This window comes from Oryctolagus cuniculus, chromosome 3 (assembly GCF_051225735.1).
Source record: "Oryctolagus cuniculus isolate XC-2025 breed Fujian yellow rabbit chromosome 3, ASM5122573v1, whole genome shotgun sequence".
NCBI classification, from domain to species: domain Eukaryota; kingdom Metazoa; phylum Chordata; class Mammalia; order Lagomorpha; family Leporidae; genus Oryctolagus; species Oryctolagus cuniculus.
In genome coordinates, this window is record NC_142869.1 from 36,614,509 (window position 1) to 36,631,391 (window position 16,883).

Genomic DNA, 16,883 nt, shown 5'->3' on the forward strand with positions numbered 1-16,883 from the left:
TGGGGCCAGTGCTGTGGCTCACTTGGTTAATCCTCCACCTGAGGTGCTGGCATCCCATATGGGTGCTGGATTCTGTCCTGGCTGCTCCTCTTCCAGTCCAGCTCTCTCTACTATGGCCCGGGAGGGCAGTGGAGGATGGCCCAAGTGCTTGGGCCCCTGCACCCGCATGGGAGACCAGGAAGAAGCCCCTGGCTTTGGATCAGCGCAGTGCTGGCCATGGCGGCCATTTGGGGGGTGAATCAATGGAAGGAAGACCTCTCTCTCTCTCTCTCACTCACTCACTGTCTATAACACTACCTGTCAAAAAAAAAAAAAAAAAAACCCACTTTTAAAACCTTTAGGTTTGAAAGCCTTTAGGCTTTGAATCTTACTCATAGTAAGTCTGCAGAGCCTTACCCGATCTGCTTTCCCATTACTTGTGACTTTGTTTTCCTTCCCTCCCTCTCTTACCCTGCCGAGCATACTGCTGCCTCCTTCTCTGGCAGTAGTCACAGCCTGCCTCAGGGCCTTTGCATTTGCCCAGAAGCCCTCTCTGCCTGATAGCCTCTTACTGCCCTTGGGATTTGCTCAAACCTCACTTTCCCAAGGAGGCCTTTTGTACTATTTAAAAAAACTAAACTCTCCTCCTTCTGTCCTGTGATTCTTTTTTAAAAAAAATCTTCCTTTTCATACCTCTCTCTCCCTCTCTCTTTCTGCCTCTGCCTCTCCTTCTCTGTGTAATTCCGACTTTCAAATAAACAAATCTTTAAAAAAAGAAGTCTTCCTTTTCTGCTTTATTTTTTCTCTTTAGTTGTTGATCACCATTTAATGTACTATATGTTTGTTTTTATTTTGTTCATACTCTTAACCAACTTAAATGGAAATTTCATCAGGAGAGAGGGATTTTTCATTCCTTTAATTCCTGATGTCTCTGTCCTTAACAAGTAGAATATTATTTAGCCAACAAGAAGTACTCAGATATTTGAATGAATAAATATACACCTGTGTTCAGTTCACTGTCTTCACCTTTGGAGACTGCACTCCAAAATTAAAAGCAGTTGTTATTTACAAGATGGCGAATGGAGTGCCACAAGTGAAACCTGTAGAAGGCTCTTTAATGGTGGAACTGTTGTTTTTCCACAACCAGATTCCTAAGAGGCAGTAGTTACACCTGTTACAGAGAAAACTCAGGATAGCATAGTTAGTTCTAAAGTTTGCTCGTACAAATATCAGAAAATTCAGTTTGAAATTGGTGCTGTTTCTTCTTGGGGATATGGGTAATCAAAAGCAATATTGTGGCTTAGCTTTCTGTCTCCTTGCTCCAAAAATAGATACAGGATGATGTCCCATCATCAGAAACAGTTTGTCTATATTTCTGTCCCTTTCTCTTTCTTAACTTTTGTCGAAATACAATCTGTTCAAGCGCTTGACATACATTGTCTCATTTAAAAGCCTCATACTATTCCTTTGGTAGGTGTATTATTCCACAGAAGCCAAGACTTAAGAGATTAAGTTGGCCAAATAACTGAGAAATCTGTATGTGAATTCCAGAACCACAATGTTTGCTTCCCAATTTTCATCAAAATCTTAAGTGTAGCTGGTATTAAGAATGATTGTTTTCTGAGTGTCAAATAACATTTAGCACAAAACTGTTCTCCATGGATATATATATAAAGTGAATTATAGAATGATTTCAGTCAGTATTCTAATGAAGCCCATCAGCATTAATGATAATCTGTGAGGTTTTTGAAAATTAAAATTTTTTGTAGTTGTATAAAACTCTAGTAAAAGTTCTTTATTTCTCAGTGTGAAATACATATTATAGTTGATTCATTCATTATTATGGTACTTTTATTTGTGATAATTCATTAACAATACTTTATTCAGTAATACAACAATTTGCAAATCTGATTAGCAATTACATGTTATAAATTTCATACAGAGTTTATTAAAAGTGATGCTAACGTATACCTTTGTATTATTCTGATGGAATTTAAACTAAGGATTCCTTTGAATTTCAAATCACTTTAGTTTAAAAATTGTTGAACATAAAAATATTTTCAAAGTCATTACCATAATAGCAGATTCAAAAGGTTTTGCTGATCTTAAAATTTGATAATTGTATCATGAATATTATGATGGGAAACATTGCCTGGTACCTGAGTTACTAAAACTTTTGAAATCCATAACTTTGCTTCATAAGTAAAGGGTTTTTAAATGAAACTTTTAATGGACATGCTGTTAAAACTTAGTGTGTAACACAGAGTATCATAGCTTCATGCAATAAAAAGTTGAAGTGTGGGGAGGTTAAAACAGCAGCTGTGTTTCTTGTAGCATGGAGTAGGGGAGGTGGGGCACCACTGATAGCCAAGCCTCTCATTATTCTTAGCAAACAGAACCTTTTATTGCTCTAAAGTAGTAACTAAGTAAGCACACAGGGCTTTTTAAGCACTTTTAATTAAGAGTCATACATCCATGTCTGAGTGATTGGGGGTATCACTTGGTTTCTCAGTTGTTGCAGCAGCACGTCTCTTAAAATTCTAACTGCTTCATTTCACTGAAGTTTAGTCACATGGAACATCTGAGTGTTTAATTCCAGATTTCACTGAACTGGTGAAGTTAATAATAGAATGTGTATCAGATGCAGGAAGAGGCTGAAGACATGGTTAAAGTCAGGGGAAAAGTCTAGGTGATTTTTTTTCTTTTTTTAAACATTTTTTTTTTAAAGATTTTATTTATTTATTTGACAAGTAGAATTAGACAGTGTGAGAGAGAGAAACAGAGAGAAAAGTCTTCCTTCCGTTGGTTCATTCCCCAAATGGCCACAACAGCTGTAGCTGTGCTGATCCAAAGCCAGGAGCAAGGAGCTTCCTCCTGGTCTCCCATGCGGGTGCAGGGCCCAAGCACTTGGGCCATCCTCCACTGCTATCCCAGGCCACGGCAGAGAGCTGGACAAGAAGAGGAGCAGCCGGGACTAGAACCAGTGCCCATATGGGATGCCGGCACAGCAGGCTGAGAATCAACCTACTGTGCCACCATGCCGGCCCCTAAACATTTATTTTTAAAGGCAGAGTTACAGAAAGAGAGCTTACATCCGTTGGTTCACTCCCCAAATGGCCTCAATAGCCAGAGCTGGGCTGATCCAAAGCAAGGAGCTAGGAGCTTCCTCTTGTGTCTCCCAAGTGGGTACAAGAGTCCAAGCACTTCAGCCATCTTCCACTGCTCTCCCAGGCACATTACCAGGGAGCTGAATTGGAAATGGAGCAGCTGGACTTGAATTGGCAGCCTTCTGAGTTGCCAGCATTGCAGGCGGTGACTTCACCTGCCACACCACAGCGCCAGCCCCTAAAAGCCTGGTTTACATCAATATTTTTCAGGCACTCCCCCTGTCAACACTGGCATGTACCTGAGTGCTTAAAAGAGTTTCATGGAAAATGGAAATAAAATATAGGTTTATTTGGTGCAAAAATAATTGAAATTCATGCATAGTTTTTTCATAATACGCATTTTCCAGGAGCTTTTTGAAGATTCAGTATGCCATGAATCTTACTGTATCTATTTCTTTTTTTTGACAGGCAGAGTGGATAGTGAGAGAGAGAGACAGAGAGAAAGGTCTTCCTTTTGCCGTTGGTTCACCCTCCAATGGCCGCCACGGCTGGTGTGCTGCGGCCGGCGCACCACACTGATCCAAAGGCAGGAGCCAGGTGCTTCTCCTGGTCTCCCATGGGGTGCAGGGCCCAAGTACTTGGGCCATCCTCCACTGCACTCCTGGGCCATAGCAGAGAGCTGGCCTGGAAGAGGGGCAACCGGGACAGAATCCGGCGCCCCGACTGGGACTAGAACCTGGTGCGCCGGTGCCGCTAGGTGGAGGATTAGCCTGTTGAGCTGCGGCGCTGGTCCTGTATCTATTTCTTGGAAATCTGCTACTTTTCTTCTCTGCAGAAGTCAAAAACAACTTCGTTTGGTATTAGGTCTGTTTTGTTTGGAGTTTGTGGAGGGGGGTCTTTGTAAAGGACCTCTTTTTTTTCCTAAGAGAAATATGTTCATCTTTTTAAAAAAATTAATAGTTGCTATAAAATATGAAGGAAACAGCATTCAGGTATTTACTGGTTATACATGTGTAATTGCTAATGAAAGAAGGAAAGAGAGAAAAGGGGAGAATGAAACAGCAGCTTGAGTGCTTACTCTGTGGTAGGTGGGCGTTGTGTTTTACGTGCCTTCGCACGCTGACCCTGCCACAGCACCTGTGGAATATGAATCATCACCCTACTTTACAGCAGCAGGAACTGAGGCAGAAAGTAAGAGTCTAAGGATTTGAAGCAGTCTGGTTGTTCAGTGAGCTGTTCCGCCCTATCAGGCTGCTTCATTACAAAACTGAAGGAGAATTAAGGGGCAGATTGGCCAGTGACCTCAGAGCCAGACCCCAAGATAGGAGTGCATAGACAGGATAGGGGGAAATGGCAGAGATTTCTGCAGTAACATCCCCATCTTGTGGTGTTTTCATATATTTTTGAATATTTTAACAACTCTAAACTAGCTCTAAAGTAAATAAATTAAGGCTTAAAATTAAGATGAGAATGGAATAATAATAATGTTATCTCAGTTCTTTCAGCAGACTTTGGAGATAAGTGCTAGTATTACTTACATTTTATATTTAAGAAAACAGGTTAACTAGTAAGCCATCTACATTCGCAGTAAATGGGCAAGCTGGGGCTTAAACCCAGGCACTTCAGCCCTGGGATCTGCTTCCATAACCATTATGCAATGCTTATTTCAGCATAGTATTTATGAAAAACGCATATGTATGTTAGTAGAAGGTGTTGCGCATCTATTTTATTGAAACATTAATGGATGGTTGTAAGCCTGCACTTCATTTTTCTAGTTGTGATCTGAAGTGTTAGCTTTCATAAGGAAGTAATCACTACTTTGGTACAAGGCCATTTATTTATTTATTTATTTGACAGGCAGAGTTAGACAGAGAGAGAGAGAAAGGTTTTCTTCTGTTGGTTCACACCCCAAATGGCCGTTATGGCCAGAGCTACGCCGATCCGAAGCCAGGAGCCAGGTGCTTCCTCCTGGTCTCCCATGCGGGTGCAGGGCCCAAGCACTTGGGCCATCCTCCACTGCCTTCCCGGGCCACAGCAGAGAGCTGGACTGCAAGAGGAGCAACCGGGACAGAATCCAGCTCCCCAACTGGGTCTAGAACCTGGGGTGCTGGTACTGCAGGCGGACAATTAGCCTAGTGAGCCGCGTCGCCGGCCAAGGCCGTTTAATGATTATGGTTTGGCTTCTATATTGAGATCAGTGCTTTTCAATATGTGCCCTCCCCATTCTCAAACCAAGGATTCTGGTGGTAAATGGTACTTCATTTTAACATGTCAACAGATGCAATTCAACAAAGTGGTGATCCATAACTTACTTTGCAGAAACTTGTGGCAAGTTTTAGAAAGATTGGAAGGCAGTTTGATAACTTCATAACACAGATTAAAGTATTTGGAACTGAGAAAGCTTACAGCAAAATTTGTTTGGAGAATTAACTCTAAAATTTATTTTTCTTGTATGTCTTAGGCACCACTTTATACATTTATGAAAGTAGTAATAAAGAGTAGATAAAGGTTAAATATAAGGCAGATAAAAAGATTTGGTAGGAAAGTTTACATGCTTTATGGAGATGTGATATAATTAACATTAAATGAGCTAGTATCCTTTAATCTCTTTGCCTTTGCTAATGTAACAACTAAATTTTCAGTCTTTGTTTATGTGTATACTGTTTTATGTTGTTTTTGTCACTTTATATATAATTTTTGTTAAGAGTGTGTTTCAAAACTACATAGCATTCTACTGTCTGTTTATTGTTTAATGTCTATTGTTGAATACTTTAGATTTAGATATTTTAAAAATTTGTCCAAAAAGCACTTGGAAACATATTAAGAATTTGTACAAGATTGAGCCTAGAGGAAATAGATTTTTATACTTTTTATTTTGAAATAATGTCAAACTTAGAAAAACTTGAATGAACATACAAATAACTCATGAAATTAATTAACCATATTCATTAATTTTTACCATTTTGCCATATCGACTATCATTCTTTCTGTATGTACCTTTTCTCCCCTGAAGCATTCGAGTGTTGGCTGTGCTTATCGGGCTCCTTGACTCCTCAATAGTTCAGTCTCTGCTTCCTGAGAATGAGGGTATTGACAATATAGATTTGATAGGCTGCCTTTTAATGCAGTATTTGGAGCAGTATTTGTTTTTAAAGATTTATATATTTGAAAGGCAGCGTTAGACAGAGAGGGAGGTCTTTCATCTGCTGGTTCACTCCCCAAATGGCCTCAGTGGTGGGGGTGGGCCAGGCCAAAGCCAGGAGCTTCTTTTATGTCTCCCACATGGGTGCAGGGGCCCAAGCACTTGGGCCATCTTTCAGTGCTTTCTCAGGCCCTTAGCAGGGAGCTGGATCCAAAGTAGAACACCTGGGACTCCAACCGGTGCCCATCTGGGAAGCTGGTGTTGCAAGATGCAACTTAACCCACTATGCCACCACACAGTTCCCCAGCAGTTTTCTATAATATGTTTAATGAGATAATACAGAGAGGAAATAAAAGCAAGAATAGTCTTGATCTGGCCAAGCATGTAACTTGAAGGCTAAGGAGATATAGTTACTTATACTTTTCAAATATATTTGAGGTTGGTGCTGTGGCTTAGTGGGTAAAGCCACCGTCTATAGTGTTGGCATGCTATTTGGGTGCTGGTTTGAATCCTGGCTACTCCACTTCCAGCCCAGCTGTCCTTGGGAAATCAGTGAAAGATGACCTAGATGAAGCTCCTGGCTCCTGGCTTTGGTCTGGCTCAGCCCTGGCCATTGCGGCCATTTGGAGAGTGAACCAGCAGATGGAAGACCCGCCTCTCTCCCTTTCTCTCTCTCTCACTTCCTCCCTCCCTCCATCTTTGCCTCTCTGTAACTCTGATTTTCAAATAAAATGAACATATCTTTAAATATATATATATATATACGTATGTATGTATGCATGTTTGAGTGCCTAGGCACTGCACTGGACAGTAAAGGATAAAAATTTGAATGTAATACACAATGTCCTTATGAGGTTATAAGTTAGTGTATGCTTGAGGCAGTTTTATAGATAAAACAGCCAATTTCAGGATAGTGTAGTAAGTATTATGACAGGAAAAATAAAAACTTTTTGGTTAAAAGGCCATTGATGACTTCGAGAATAAATTAATGGATGTATTTCAACTCAAAAAGATGAAGGCTTTGGGAAAGAGATCGCAGGGAATTAAGGGATAGATTAGTGGCTAGGAAGTGGGTAAAGTACGCCATGGCATGAATTCAGGGGGCAGCAGAGAAGAGAAACCAGTAGCTTAACAAAAGGAAAGTTCTGTTTTTTGTTATCCCCCTGCTGGCAATGGGCTGGCCTAGTTGAGTGTCAGGCACTGAAGATAGAGGGGGAATGAGTACGATATGGGATGTGCTTAGCTTTAGAAGGGGCACATAGCACATTCATTCACATAGAACTATGTAAGAATATGCGTGTAGTTATGGGGCACATTTTAATGGTGTAGATCATCATGATTGATGGGTATTATTTTCTTAGTAATAGATGGAGGTACAGTTTTAAGAAGAGAGGAAAGGGAGTATCCAAAAGCTTTAAGGATTTAGAACAGGCTTCGAGGAGTGACTTAGCGGAGTGAGGGAGTTAAGAGTACTGCCAAACAGTGTTGAAGGCCCAGATGAGATTCATCAGCATGGACTGGTACTGGACATAGTGTTTCTGCATAGTTCTTCTGTAGAGCTCCATTGTTCAGAAGTAGAGGGAGATTGTCCTTAAATTTTCAAAGGTTAGAAGCATCCGGTCCTTACTTTTCTCATTTTTTCTACTTTTTACATAAAAGAATGGTAATTGCATGCGACTTTTCATTACTGTTTCATTTCAGTGATCTTTTTCTCTCCCTGCATGAGAGCCACCCTTTTCACCTCCTTTATCTATCATTTTCTTCCTTCCTGCATTTTCACAGCATGCTCTTTCTCTGAGATGTCCCAGCAAGCAGGCCAAGCGTCACATTGACTTCACAGAAGAACAGGCTGAGCTGACACCTGTAAGTTCTGTAAATGTCTTGGGCTACTTAAATAACAGCAAAAAGGAATGCATTCATTATATTCCAGCGATTGAACCTTGGTCATGTAGCCTTCATATTTCAAATGAAAACGGAACCAAAAAATTTAACAAAAATGAGCCACTCCATGATATGGTACCAGTGAATATTAATACTCATGGTAAGATGATACAGTTAGTAGTATATCTGATACAGAGAATTTTTGTATTGGAATTCGAAACCATGTGTATGCTTTCCTTTTTCTTCTGATGCTAAAATGATATTAAGAGATTTAATTGTTCTTCAGATTGGGGATATCAAGTGGAATGATTCCTGCGCTAATGCTCAGCTGAAAACTAAATTTCTTTTTCCAAAAAATATATTCTGTGGTCAGTGGTTGACAGATCTGATGTTTCAGAGCTGCCCTGTTATGTTAACCACTTACCACAGTGGCTATTAAGTACTTAAAATACAGTCTAAATTGAAATGTGCTCTAAAGATAAAATACAGCATTGATTTCAAACACAGTGTTAAAAATAATTGATATTGTAATATTTTATAATCGTTAAAACCATAATATCTTAGATATATTTTACTAAATGTAAATATTTCAATGTTTTCTTCTCATGCTTTTTAAAATTAATGTAGTTACTATTAAATTTTAAATTAACATCTGTGGCCTGTATTATGTTTCCCTTGGACAGTGCTGCCTCGGAGTCCTCTGTGAAGCATAAAAAGAAAGCAAAACCTGACTCCCTGAACCCCACTGCCTGAGTCATGCTTCCTCTTGCCTTCCCTCTCTTCTTTCCTATTCTTTAAGTAGTAACCCCATCAATTGACTTCATGACTCCCTCTAATAGGTTATATCTTGAAGAATGAAAAACACTTCTACAACCTCTCCTCTAGCCCCAGTATTCTTCATTGTCTGCCTCACTTAATCTGTAATACTTGCATTGTCATCTGTTTCTTCTGCCTAAGCAGTTCTTAATCCTTTCGGTCCCAACATTCCTTTATATAACAAATAAACAAGTTATAATGCCATTTTTGTCCCAAAAGAAATTCACAGGCTATACAACCTGCCTGCCTACTTATTTTATTAAATGAATGTAAAATCCTGATACCTACTATGAAGGAAAAATAACTGAAAAGTATAACAAAATCTTCCAGTATGTAAATACTTAGCCACAACTATTAAAAGGCAACAAAGTAGTCAAACCCATAAACTCACTTAGAGTCAGGATTGGATTTAAGAGATGTGAGATCAGAAAGCTTTCCTGTACTACTATTTTTTTTTTTAAAAAAGCGGAAACATGAGTGGACCCCAGAATTAAAAGCCTGTTATGATGATGACATTCATGATGTACCTGTGTGTAATTAGAGGAGAAGGGAAATATCTAAGGTGGAGATAATGTGCTAAGACAATTTTCAAAGGAGAGAATATAGGGAAGTATAAAATTCTGGCAGATGAGATGAGTGTTATTTATAATACTAGTGACAAAAATTATTGCCAGTGTGACAGTGTTGGATGAGGCGGTGATTAAACGATTTTTGTACTTGATTTGTTACAATGTAGATTTCCCATGCACTGGTTATCACTTCAGATACACACAGCGTGGCAGGGGTCTGAAGCCAGAGCCAGCAGCTCAATCCAGATTCCCTGTGTGGGTGGCAGGAAACCAGTCACTTGAGCCATCCCTGTCCCCCTGGCTCCCAACCCCCACCCCGCCCTGCCGCCATGTTACTAGCAGGAAACTTGAGTCAGGAACTGGAACAAGCATCAAACCCAGGCAGTCCAGTCTGGGATGAGGGCAGCTTAACTAGCATCTCAAATACTAGACCAACATTCACTTTGATGAACCATTTTAAACAATCTTTATTTATGAAGCTCAGTGAAATTCTTGTTTCATATTTTCACTGATTTAATAATTTTTAGTTCCTAATTCTACTAAAAAGGAAATACAGATCTCCTCTGTCATTTCTTTGCACGTGACAGAATATACCCTGATACTGCCAATGGTGTACTGGCCACTCTTACTTAAAGCTAGGTTTCCTTTATTGAAATAATTTTGCAGCATTCTGAAATTGTCTTCATAAATCCTGAACAAAAAGTGTACACTTCACTTTATTATACAGGGTAATACATTGGATATTAAAAGTATATAAAATACTTTGTGTTTATACGTAAAATGGAGTTCGGTTCTAAGCTCAGATTATTATAAACAATATTTCCTATCTCTTATGATTTCCCATGTAAGTGCACTTAAAAATCAGATGGGATGTGAGACTTTTGTTGTTATGTGATGTTTTTCCATGTCTGCCAGACATCTAGCATTTCTGCTTTAGCTCCAATATGTACAAGTGACTCTTTCCTGCTTCTCTTTATCATGACAACCCAGAATGTCCTCCCTGTTTTCTGCAATGCCTCCTTGAGGGAAGCACGACCCTCATAGGAGAACCCCTGGTTCAAATGTATCCTATTTCCTTTCTCTGCTCTCATACTCCTGTCTCTCCCACTCAACAGCAACCTTTACTCACCCTCCAGGACCTGAAGTGCTCACCTCCTGCTTGTTTCCATACCTCTGTATGTGGTTTCCAGTTGGTCTGTGTCTGCTGGGTAGACTGTCAGTTCTGTGAGGAAGGGAACACCTATCTTGGTGGCCATTGCATCTCCAATGCCCAGAGTAATTTCAGGCTCACAGTTAGAATCCAATGAATAGTTGAATAAAGAAAGAAGCAAAAAAGACCAAAAAAAATGAAATGATTAAAAATAAACTTCTGAATTTGCGTTTCTAGTGGTGGCCAACATATAAGAAGGCCGCCCCGTGTTTATGATTTGGGTAGTATTCTTTTTTTTTTTTTTTTTTTTTGACAGGCAGAGTGGATAGTGAGAGAGAGAGAGAGAGAGAGAAAGGTCTTCCTTTTGCCGTTGGTTCACCCTCCAATGGCCGCCGCAGCCGGTGCACCACGCTGATCCGAAGCCAGGAGCCAGGTGCTGCTCCTGGTCTCCCATGGGGTGCAGGGCCCAAGCACTTGGGCCATCCTCCACTGCACTCCCAGGCCACAGCAGAGAGCTGGACAGGAAGAGGAACGACTGGGACAGAATCCGGCGCCCCAACCGGGACTAGAACCCGGTGTGCCGGCGCCGCAGGTGGAGGATTAGCCTAGTGAGCCGCAGCGCCGGTCGGCCCCGTGTTTATGAAGCTATGCATTTTTGTTGCCTCATAATCTGTGGCAAGACTGAAGGCTGATGGATGACGTGACCAAGCCAGTCTTGTACTCTTCTCGTCCCTCCTGCATCCTTCTGCGGTGACCAGTTTCCCCTTCCCCTGCCCTCTTTCAGAAAACCAAAGAGCTGTCGAAGTAGTAATGACTGTATCAGTGGGGAAGATAGATAAAGCATTTATACAAGGGAGGAGTTTGCTGCTTCTGGTTTCTAGATGTTATTCTTAATGCTTCAAACTCCCGCAGTGAAGATGGAAGGAACATGGAGACTTGAGCTCCCCGCCTGCCAGTGCAGTAACAGCTACATGAGCACCAAGCGCAGTGTAATTTATGATCATGCTTGACCACTCTTTGTTGTGTCATATTTTAGATGTGGCATATTTTGGGGTCATCAACCATAATGATTACCTGTTTTTATTTGTATCTGTTTAAATATTTTAATGTTTTGAAATGGAGAACTTCTGGGTCTTTATACAAATACAGTTAAATATCGTTGCTTCTTACTAATCAAATTATAAGTTTTCTAACAAATTAAAGTCTTGAGGTGATAGGGGTTTGAGTATATCATATGAGTTTTTTTTTTTTTTTGTAACTTTGAATTTGGTGTCTGAAATTACACTTTCCAATCATAGTTTGTTTTAATGGCCTGGAGCACATTTCATTGCTTAAAATTTGAAATAAATATTCTACTCGTTTGGAGATTTTCTTTTCCTGAAATGATAAGCTTTATAAGCAAGCTAAATAGATTAATATTATCCTCTGTAGTGTTTATAATCTCAAAGTAGTGTGTTTATTATCTATGACCACATACATTTTTAAAAATTTTTTATGTGAACGATATCTTCCATCCAATGGCTTGCTCCCCAAAGGCCTATAACAGCTGGGAGTGGGCCAGGCAGAATCTAGGTACTGGGAACTCAGTCTACATCTCCCATGTGGATGGTAGGGACGCAAGTATGCGGGCTATCACCTAACCATCTCGTGGTGTGTATTAGCAGAGAGATAGAATTGGACGCTGAGGGGGCCGGCGCCGTGACGCAGTAGGTTAATCCTCCACCCGCAACGCTGGCATCCCATATGGGCACCGGTTCTAGTCCCGGTTTCTCCTCTTCCAGTCCAGCTCTCTGCTGTGGCCTGGGATAGCAGTGGAGAATGGCCCAAGTGCTTGGGCCCCTGACCCGCGTGGGAGACCAGGAAGAAGCACCCGATTCCTGGCTTTGGGTCAGCATAGCTCCGGCCGTTGCAGCCATTTGGGGAGTGAACCAATGGAAGGAAGACCTTTCTCTCTTCTCTCTCTTCCTCTCTCACTGTCTGTAACTCTACCTCTCAAATAAATTAAAAAAAAAAAATCTTTGAAAAAAAAATAATTAGAAGCTGAGCCAGGACTCAAACCTAGGCATTCTGATAATGGGATGTGGGCTTCCCCCAACCCCATGAATTTTTCTGAGAGTAGATGCTACTCCAGTATTTGTTTACATGTTTCTTTGCAAATGATTTCTTTGTCAAAACAACTTGAGAAACAGATTTATTAAATACTACATTCTCTATAAGCTTTAAATTGTGACTAGTACATAGTTATAAAAAATACTAAATCAGAATTATTTAGGGATAGGCAAATCTGAATTATATATACATCAAAGCATCTGCAGCTTAAAGATAAATAGCACAAACTTACATTAAAACTTGTTACAAAAAAGTTATTAAGGATGAAAATGGCTGACTATATATAAATGACTTCAATTAATTTAACCAGTTGAAGGAACAGCACTTAATATTTTGTTCAGCGGATTGACTTGCTGTGTAAGTCCTTTCCTGTGCCCTCAGTCCTGTTAGTGTTCTCATATACCGAGTGGGTTAACAACATCTTACTGAAATGTGTATGTTGAGCAAAATATTCGTGGGTAGGCTCCCTTCTTGTAGCTATCATTGAATTGAGAAATGTTTGGCAGAAGTTTTTAAAGTGATATAATCTTTAGTCTTTCTTTGTTTTCATCAGAATACACTAGGTCTTTTATTGGCTTTAACAAGAGGAAGGTATATGTTTAGTTGTTGGTCTCTGATGTATTTGTGCTCTGTGTAAAACACTTAGGAGCACTAGCCTATAAGGCAAACTGGCTCTGTGATCTTCACAAGTCTAAGTATTACCCATTTTCCCAAAGAGCCAGGTATTGGCAGGAGTCTGCTGGGCCAAGCCTGTGGGCATAGATGGCATCTTTCCCTCAACCCTCCTTTTCTTTTCTTTTTTAAAATTTTCTTTGTGGACATACTTCATTTAGCTTAAGAAAAAGAAATAAGGTTAATTGTAGAATATCATTCTTGCTTTGTCTATTTTATTTATATTTTATAAACACATTAAACCTCCACTGACTTCTATTATTGCCTTTTGTTTTGTTTTGTTTTTCTCTCTCTCCTTCACAAGCACTCCTATCTGGACAGGGAAACCTCCCTTCTTCTGAGAAACATTGCAGGAAAACCTTCTCATTTGCTGACCAAGGTGATTCTTCTTTCCACATGCATGTAACTATTTACTGCCTTGTAGGTAGAGTATAATTTCTATTTTTGATTGTGCTGTTGGATTATTGCTTTCTTATTTTGGCATTTTTTTCTTAATAGAGGTACATTTTCTCTTAACCTAGGTAATCACCTACTGATCTTAATGATTATCAGACGATATTGAGAGTAGAAAATATTTTCAGTAGTGTTCACTAGTTTTTAAACTTTACTGCCCGATTATCTTCTCAAGTATATTGCACATTTTCTAGTTTAACATTATATTGCATTGTGAAATCTAAAAAACATTGCTCTAATTTTAACTTTCACTTCTAATGGTTATCCATAAGTTTCCTGAACAAACTTTGCTTTCTAATTTTTGATTATATTATCACCTTCTCATTTAATTAAAACATTTACTTTTTTAATCAGAATCTCAATTTATGTAAACTTTGTCAAACTGGAAGAAAAAGCTGCAATTTTAGGTTTTCACTTCTCTGCTGTAAGAGTGGTTTGAATCAGTCCAGCTAGGCATTCACTTGGGTGGTATTTATATCAGTCTAAAATCTAGCATTACCATCAAACAAGAATAATAGTGAACTGAACAGCTTTCTATCTGTTTTCAAATCATGTGTCTATGTTTCATTGTCTTCTCTAAATACTATAATGTTAAGTTCAAGAATTTCAGGCTGGCTTATGGATTCTGGTGTATACAAAGTTGTTATTGTGTCTAAGATTTTTTTTAATTCATTCCTTCCTAATCTTGTAAGCATAAGAAAGACGATGATAGATGAAAATTAAAATCTATCCAAGAAGCAGCGAAAGAAAAGAAGCTTTGATCCTTTCTCTCGCCTGAGTTTTAACCAGGGAATCCAGGGAATCGCAGAAGTCTAAGTGGGCAGGGTGTAGCTGTGTACTTTCTAACAACAGCAAAGTTTTTGAGCTCTCTTCCTGCTTTGTGTTCTGTCTTCCTCGAGTCCAGACTCATAGCTTCTGTTCTAGATCAGCTCTCTCCCCTGCGAACTGTTCGGAGTTTCCTGGAAGATCACCAGCATCTTACCAGCACCTTAAATCCCCTGGGTGTTTGGCTTCCTTTCCCACACTCTCCCTGAGGCCCCCAGCTTACATCTATCTTCCTTTGACATTTATGCTCTGCATTGGATGCTGCCATTCTCCTGATGACCCAGGCTTGAGGACTCTGATGATCCCCGACACCTTTCTTCTCACTGAGTATCTCAGATCTCTAGGGAAGCTTTTCATAATCTGCAGGATTTATTGAGTTTACCCATTCATTTCATTCCTGTTGCCACTACCCTAGTTATAGGCTCTTGCCAGAGGTACTACGGTTACCCCTGTATTTTTGCGTTTCCCTCCTCCAGTCCACCTTTTCCCACCACTCTCAGATTAAATTTCACAATTTCCCATTTCCATTGCTGATTTATCCAACGGTATTTATTGAACCATATACTGTGTTGTCTGCTGGGATACAATATTGTACACAATGCTCGTATTCCTTGCCCTCAGGAGCTCACTGTTTACTTATGAAAGTGGATAATAAACAGTGACAAGCAAATGTACGATAAAACCCTGTGAATCCTGCCCAGTGTGAGGAAGGAAACAAGGTAAAGGAGTAGAGAATACAGGGGAGCAGGGCAGGGCTCCGTTTCACCTGGTAGGTGTGATCAGAAGAGGCCTCCTACAAGGCTGAAAGGAGTGCTGCACACAGAAGGTGGAGGGAGAATCGAGCTTAGCCTGTTTGGGAAGCTGAGAACCGCTGTGTTGGTGGAGCCACGGGAGTTGTGAAGGTACAGATGTCTTGATTTGGAGATGTAGGTAGGAGCCAGATCACCTAAGCCATGCAAAAGCATTATCTTTTTTTTTCCTTTAAGATTTATTTATTTCATTTGAAAGGCAGAATTACAGAGAGAAAAGGAGATCTTTCTGGTTTACTCCCCAAATGGCCACAAAAGCCAGAGCTGTGTCGTACTGAAGCCAGGAGCCAGGAGTTTCTTCTGGTTCTCACGCATGGGTGCAGGGGCCCAAGAACTTGGGCCATCTTCCATTGCTTTTCTCAGGCCATAGCAGGGAACTGAATAAGAAGTGGAGCAGCCAGGAATTGAACTGGCACCCAGATGGGATGCGAGCACTGCAGGTGGCTGCTTAGCCCACTATGCCACAGTGACAGCCTCTATCTTTTTCTTTAAAAGCAGTGAAAACTACTTGAAAAGAATGACTTCATTTATCCATTCAACAAATCTTTTCTGAGAACCTTCTACGGGCTAGTGAGTGTTTACAGCCCTGAAGATATGACAGTCAGCAAGGCAAAGTTGCTACCACGGACTAACAGGGAGAGTTGTGCTTTGTGAGTTTTAGATAAATACAGGCAGTAGCTTCTTCTCTCTCTCTGCCGAAGAGACAGTAACATTGAGTGTAGTATGAGAGCCATTGCTGCCACAACTTACCTTCTCCCAACATCTAGCATTAACTACATCCTTTATATTGCCCTGTCTATATGCAAAAGAAATTTGAGCAGGAATGTGGTAGAGTAGCATAGGACCTAGGCAGGGTGGGGTAGGGAGAGAGCCACAGAGGACTTGGCAGGAATTCCTGCACAACCCAAGCCAAGGGGGCCTGTTGGGTGAGCCTCAGTTATAGTGTTAATGTAAGTGCCCTCTACCAGAGCACTTGGCTGTTCGGAATTTAAAATGAATATGTAGTTTTTATATGCCATGCGTGGAAGTCTTGCTCTCCTTACAAAGAGCTTGGTGCCACAGTTCCTAACAGGCTTCTGAGGTATCTGATGGACCCAGTAGAGCCTGTACTCTCGTGCATTGAGTCCATGTAACACTCAGCAGTTAGTACATAACAGAGTGAACCCAGTAACGCTGTGTTCAGGCCAGACCAGCAAAGAGAGTGGGGGTTTTTTCATCACCACTGATCCAGTTGTCACCATTACCGCTGTCAGTGAAATAACATCTCACAGATAGTTCTGACCCAGGAGCCTCTGCACAAACAGTGCCACGCAGTTTTTCCTTGGAGTGCGAGTAGTGCCAGCCCAGGGCTATCCTACCACCAATGGGAGC

The 16,883-nt window shown here is 40.5% G+C and overlaps 1 protein-coding gene across 3 annotated transcripts in view; it reads left to right on the forward strand.

Annotated features, from left to right (window-relative positions):
* The window catches only part of RAPH1 (Ras association (RalGDS/AF-6) and pleckstrin homology domains 1), a 111,288-nt gene that overhangs the window by 67,534 nt on the left and 26,871 nt on the right, over positions 1 to 16,883 (forward strand). For 2 of the 3 annotated variants that reach the window (XM_070070346.2, XM_089330012.1), the window contains exons 5-6: positions 8,011 to 8,091; positions 13,730 to 13,804. In XM_070070346.2, coding sequence (XP_069926447.1) covers positions 8,011 to 8,091; positions 13,730 to 13,804 — 156 coding nt within the window. The remainder of the gene's footprint in view (positions 1 to 8,010; positions 8,092 to 13,729; positions 13,805 to 16,883) is intronic. The other variant, XM_089330013.1, reaches the window with a different exon arrangement.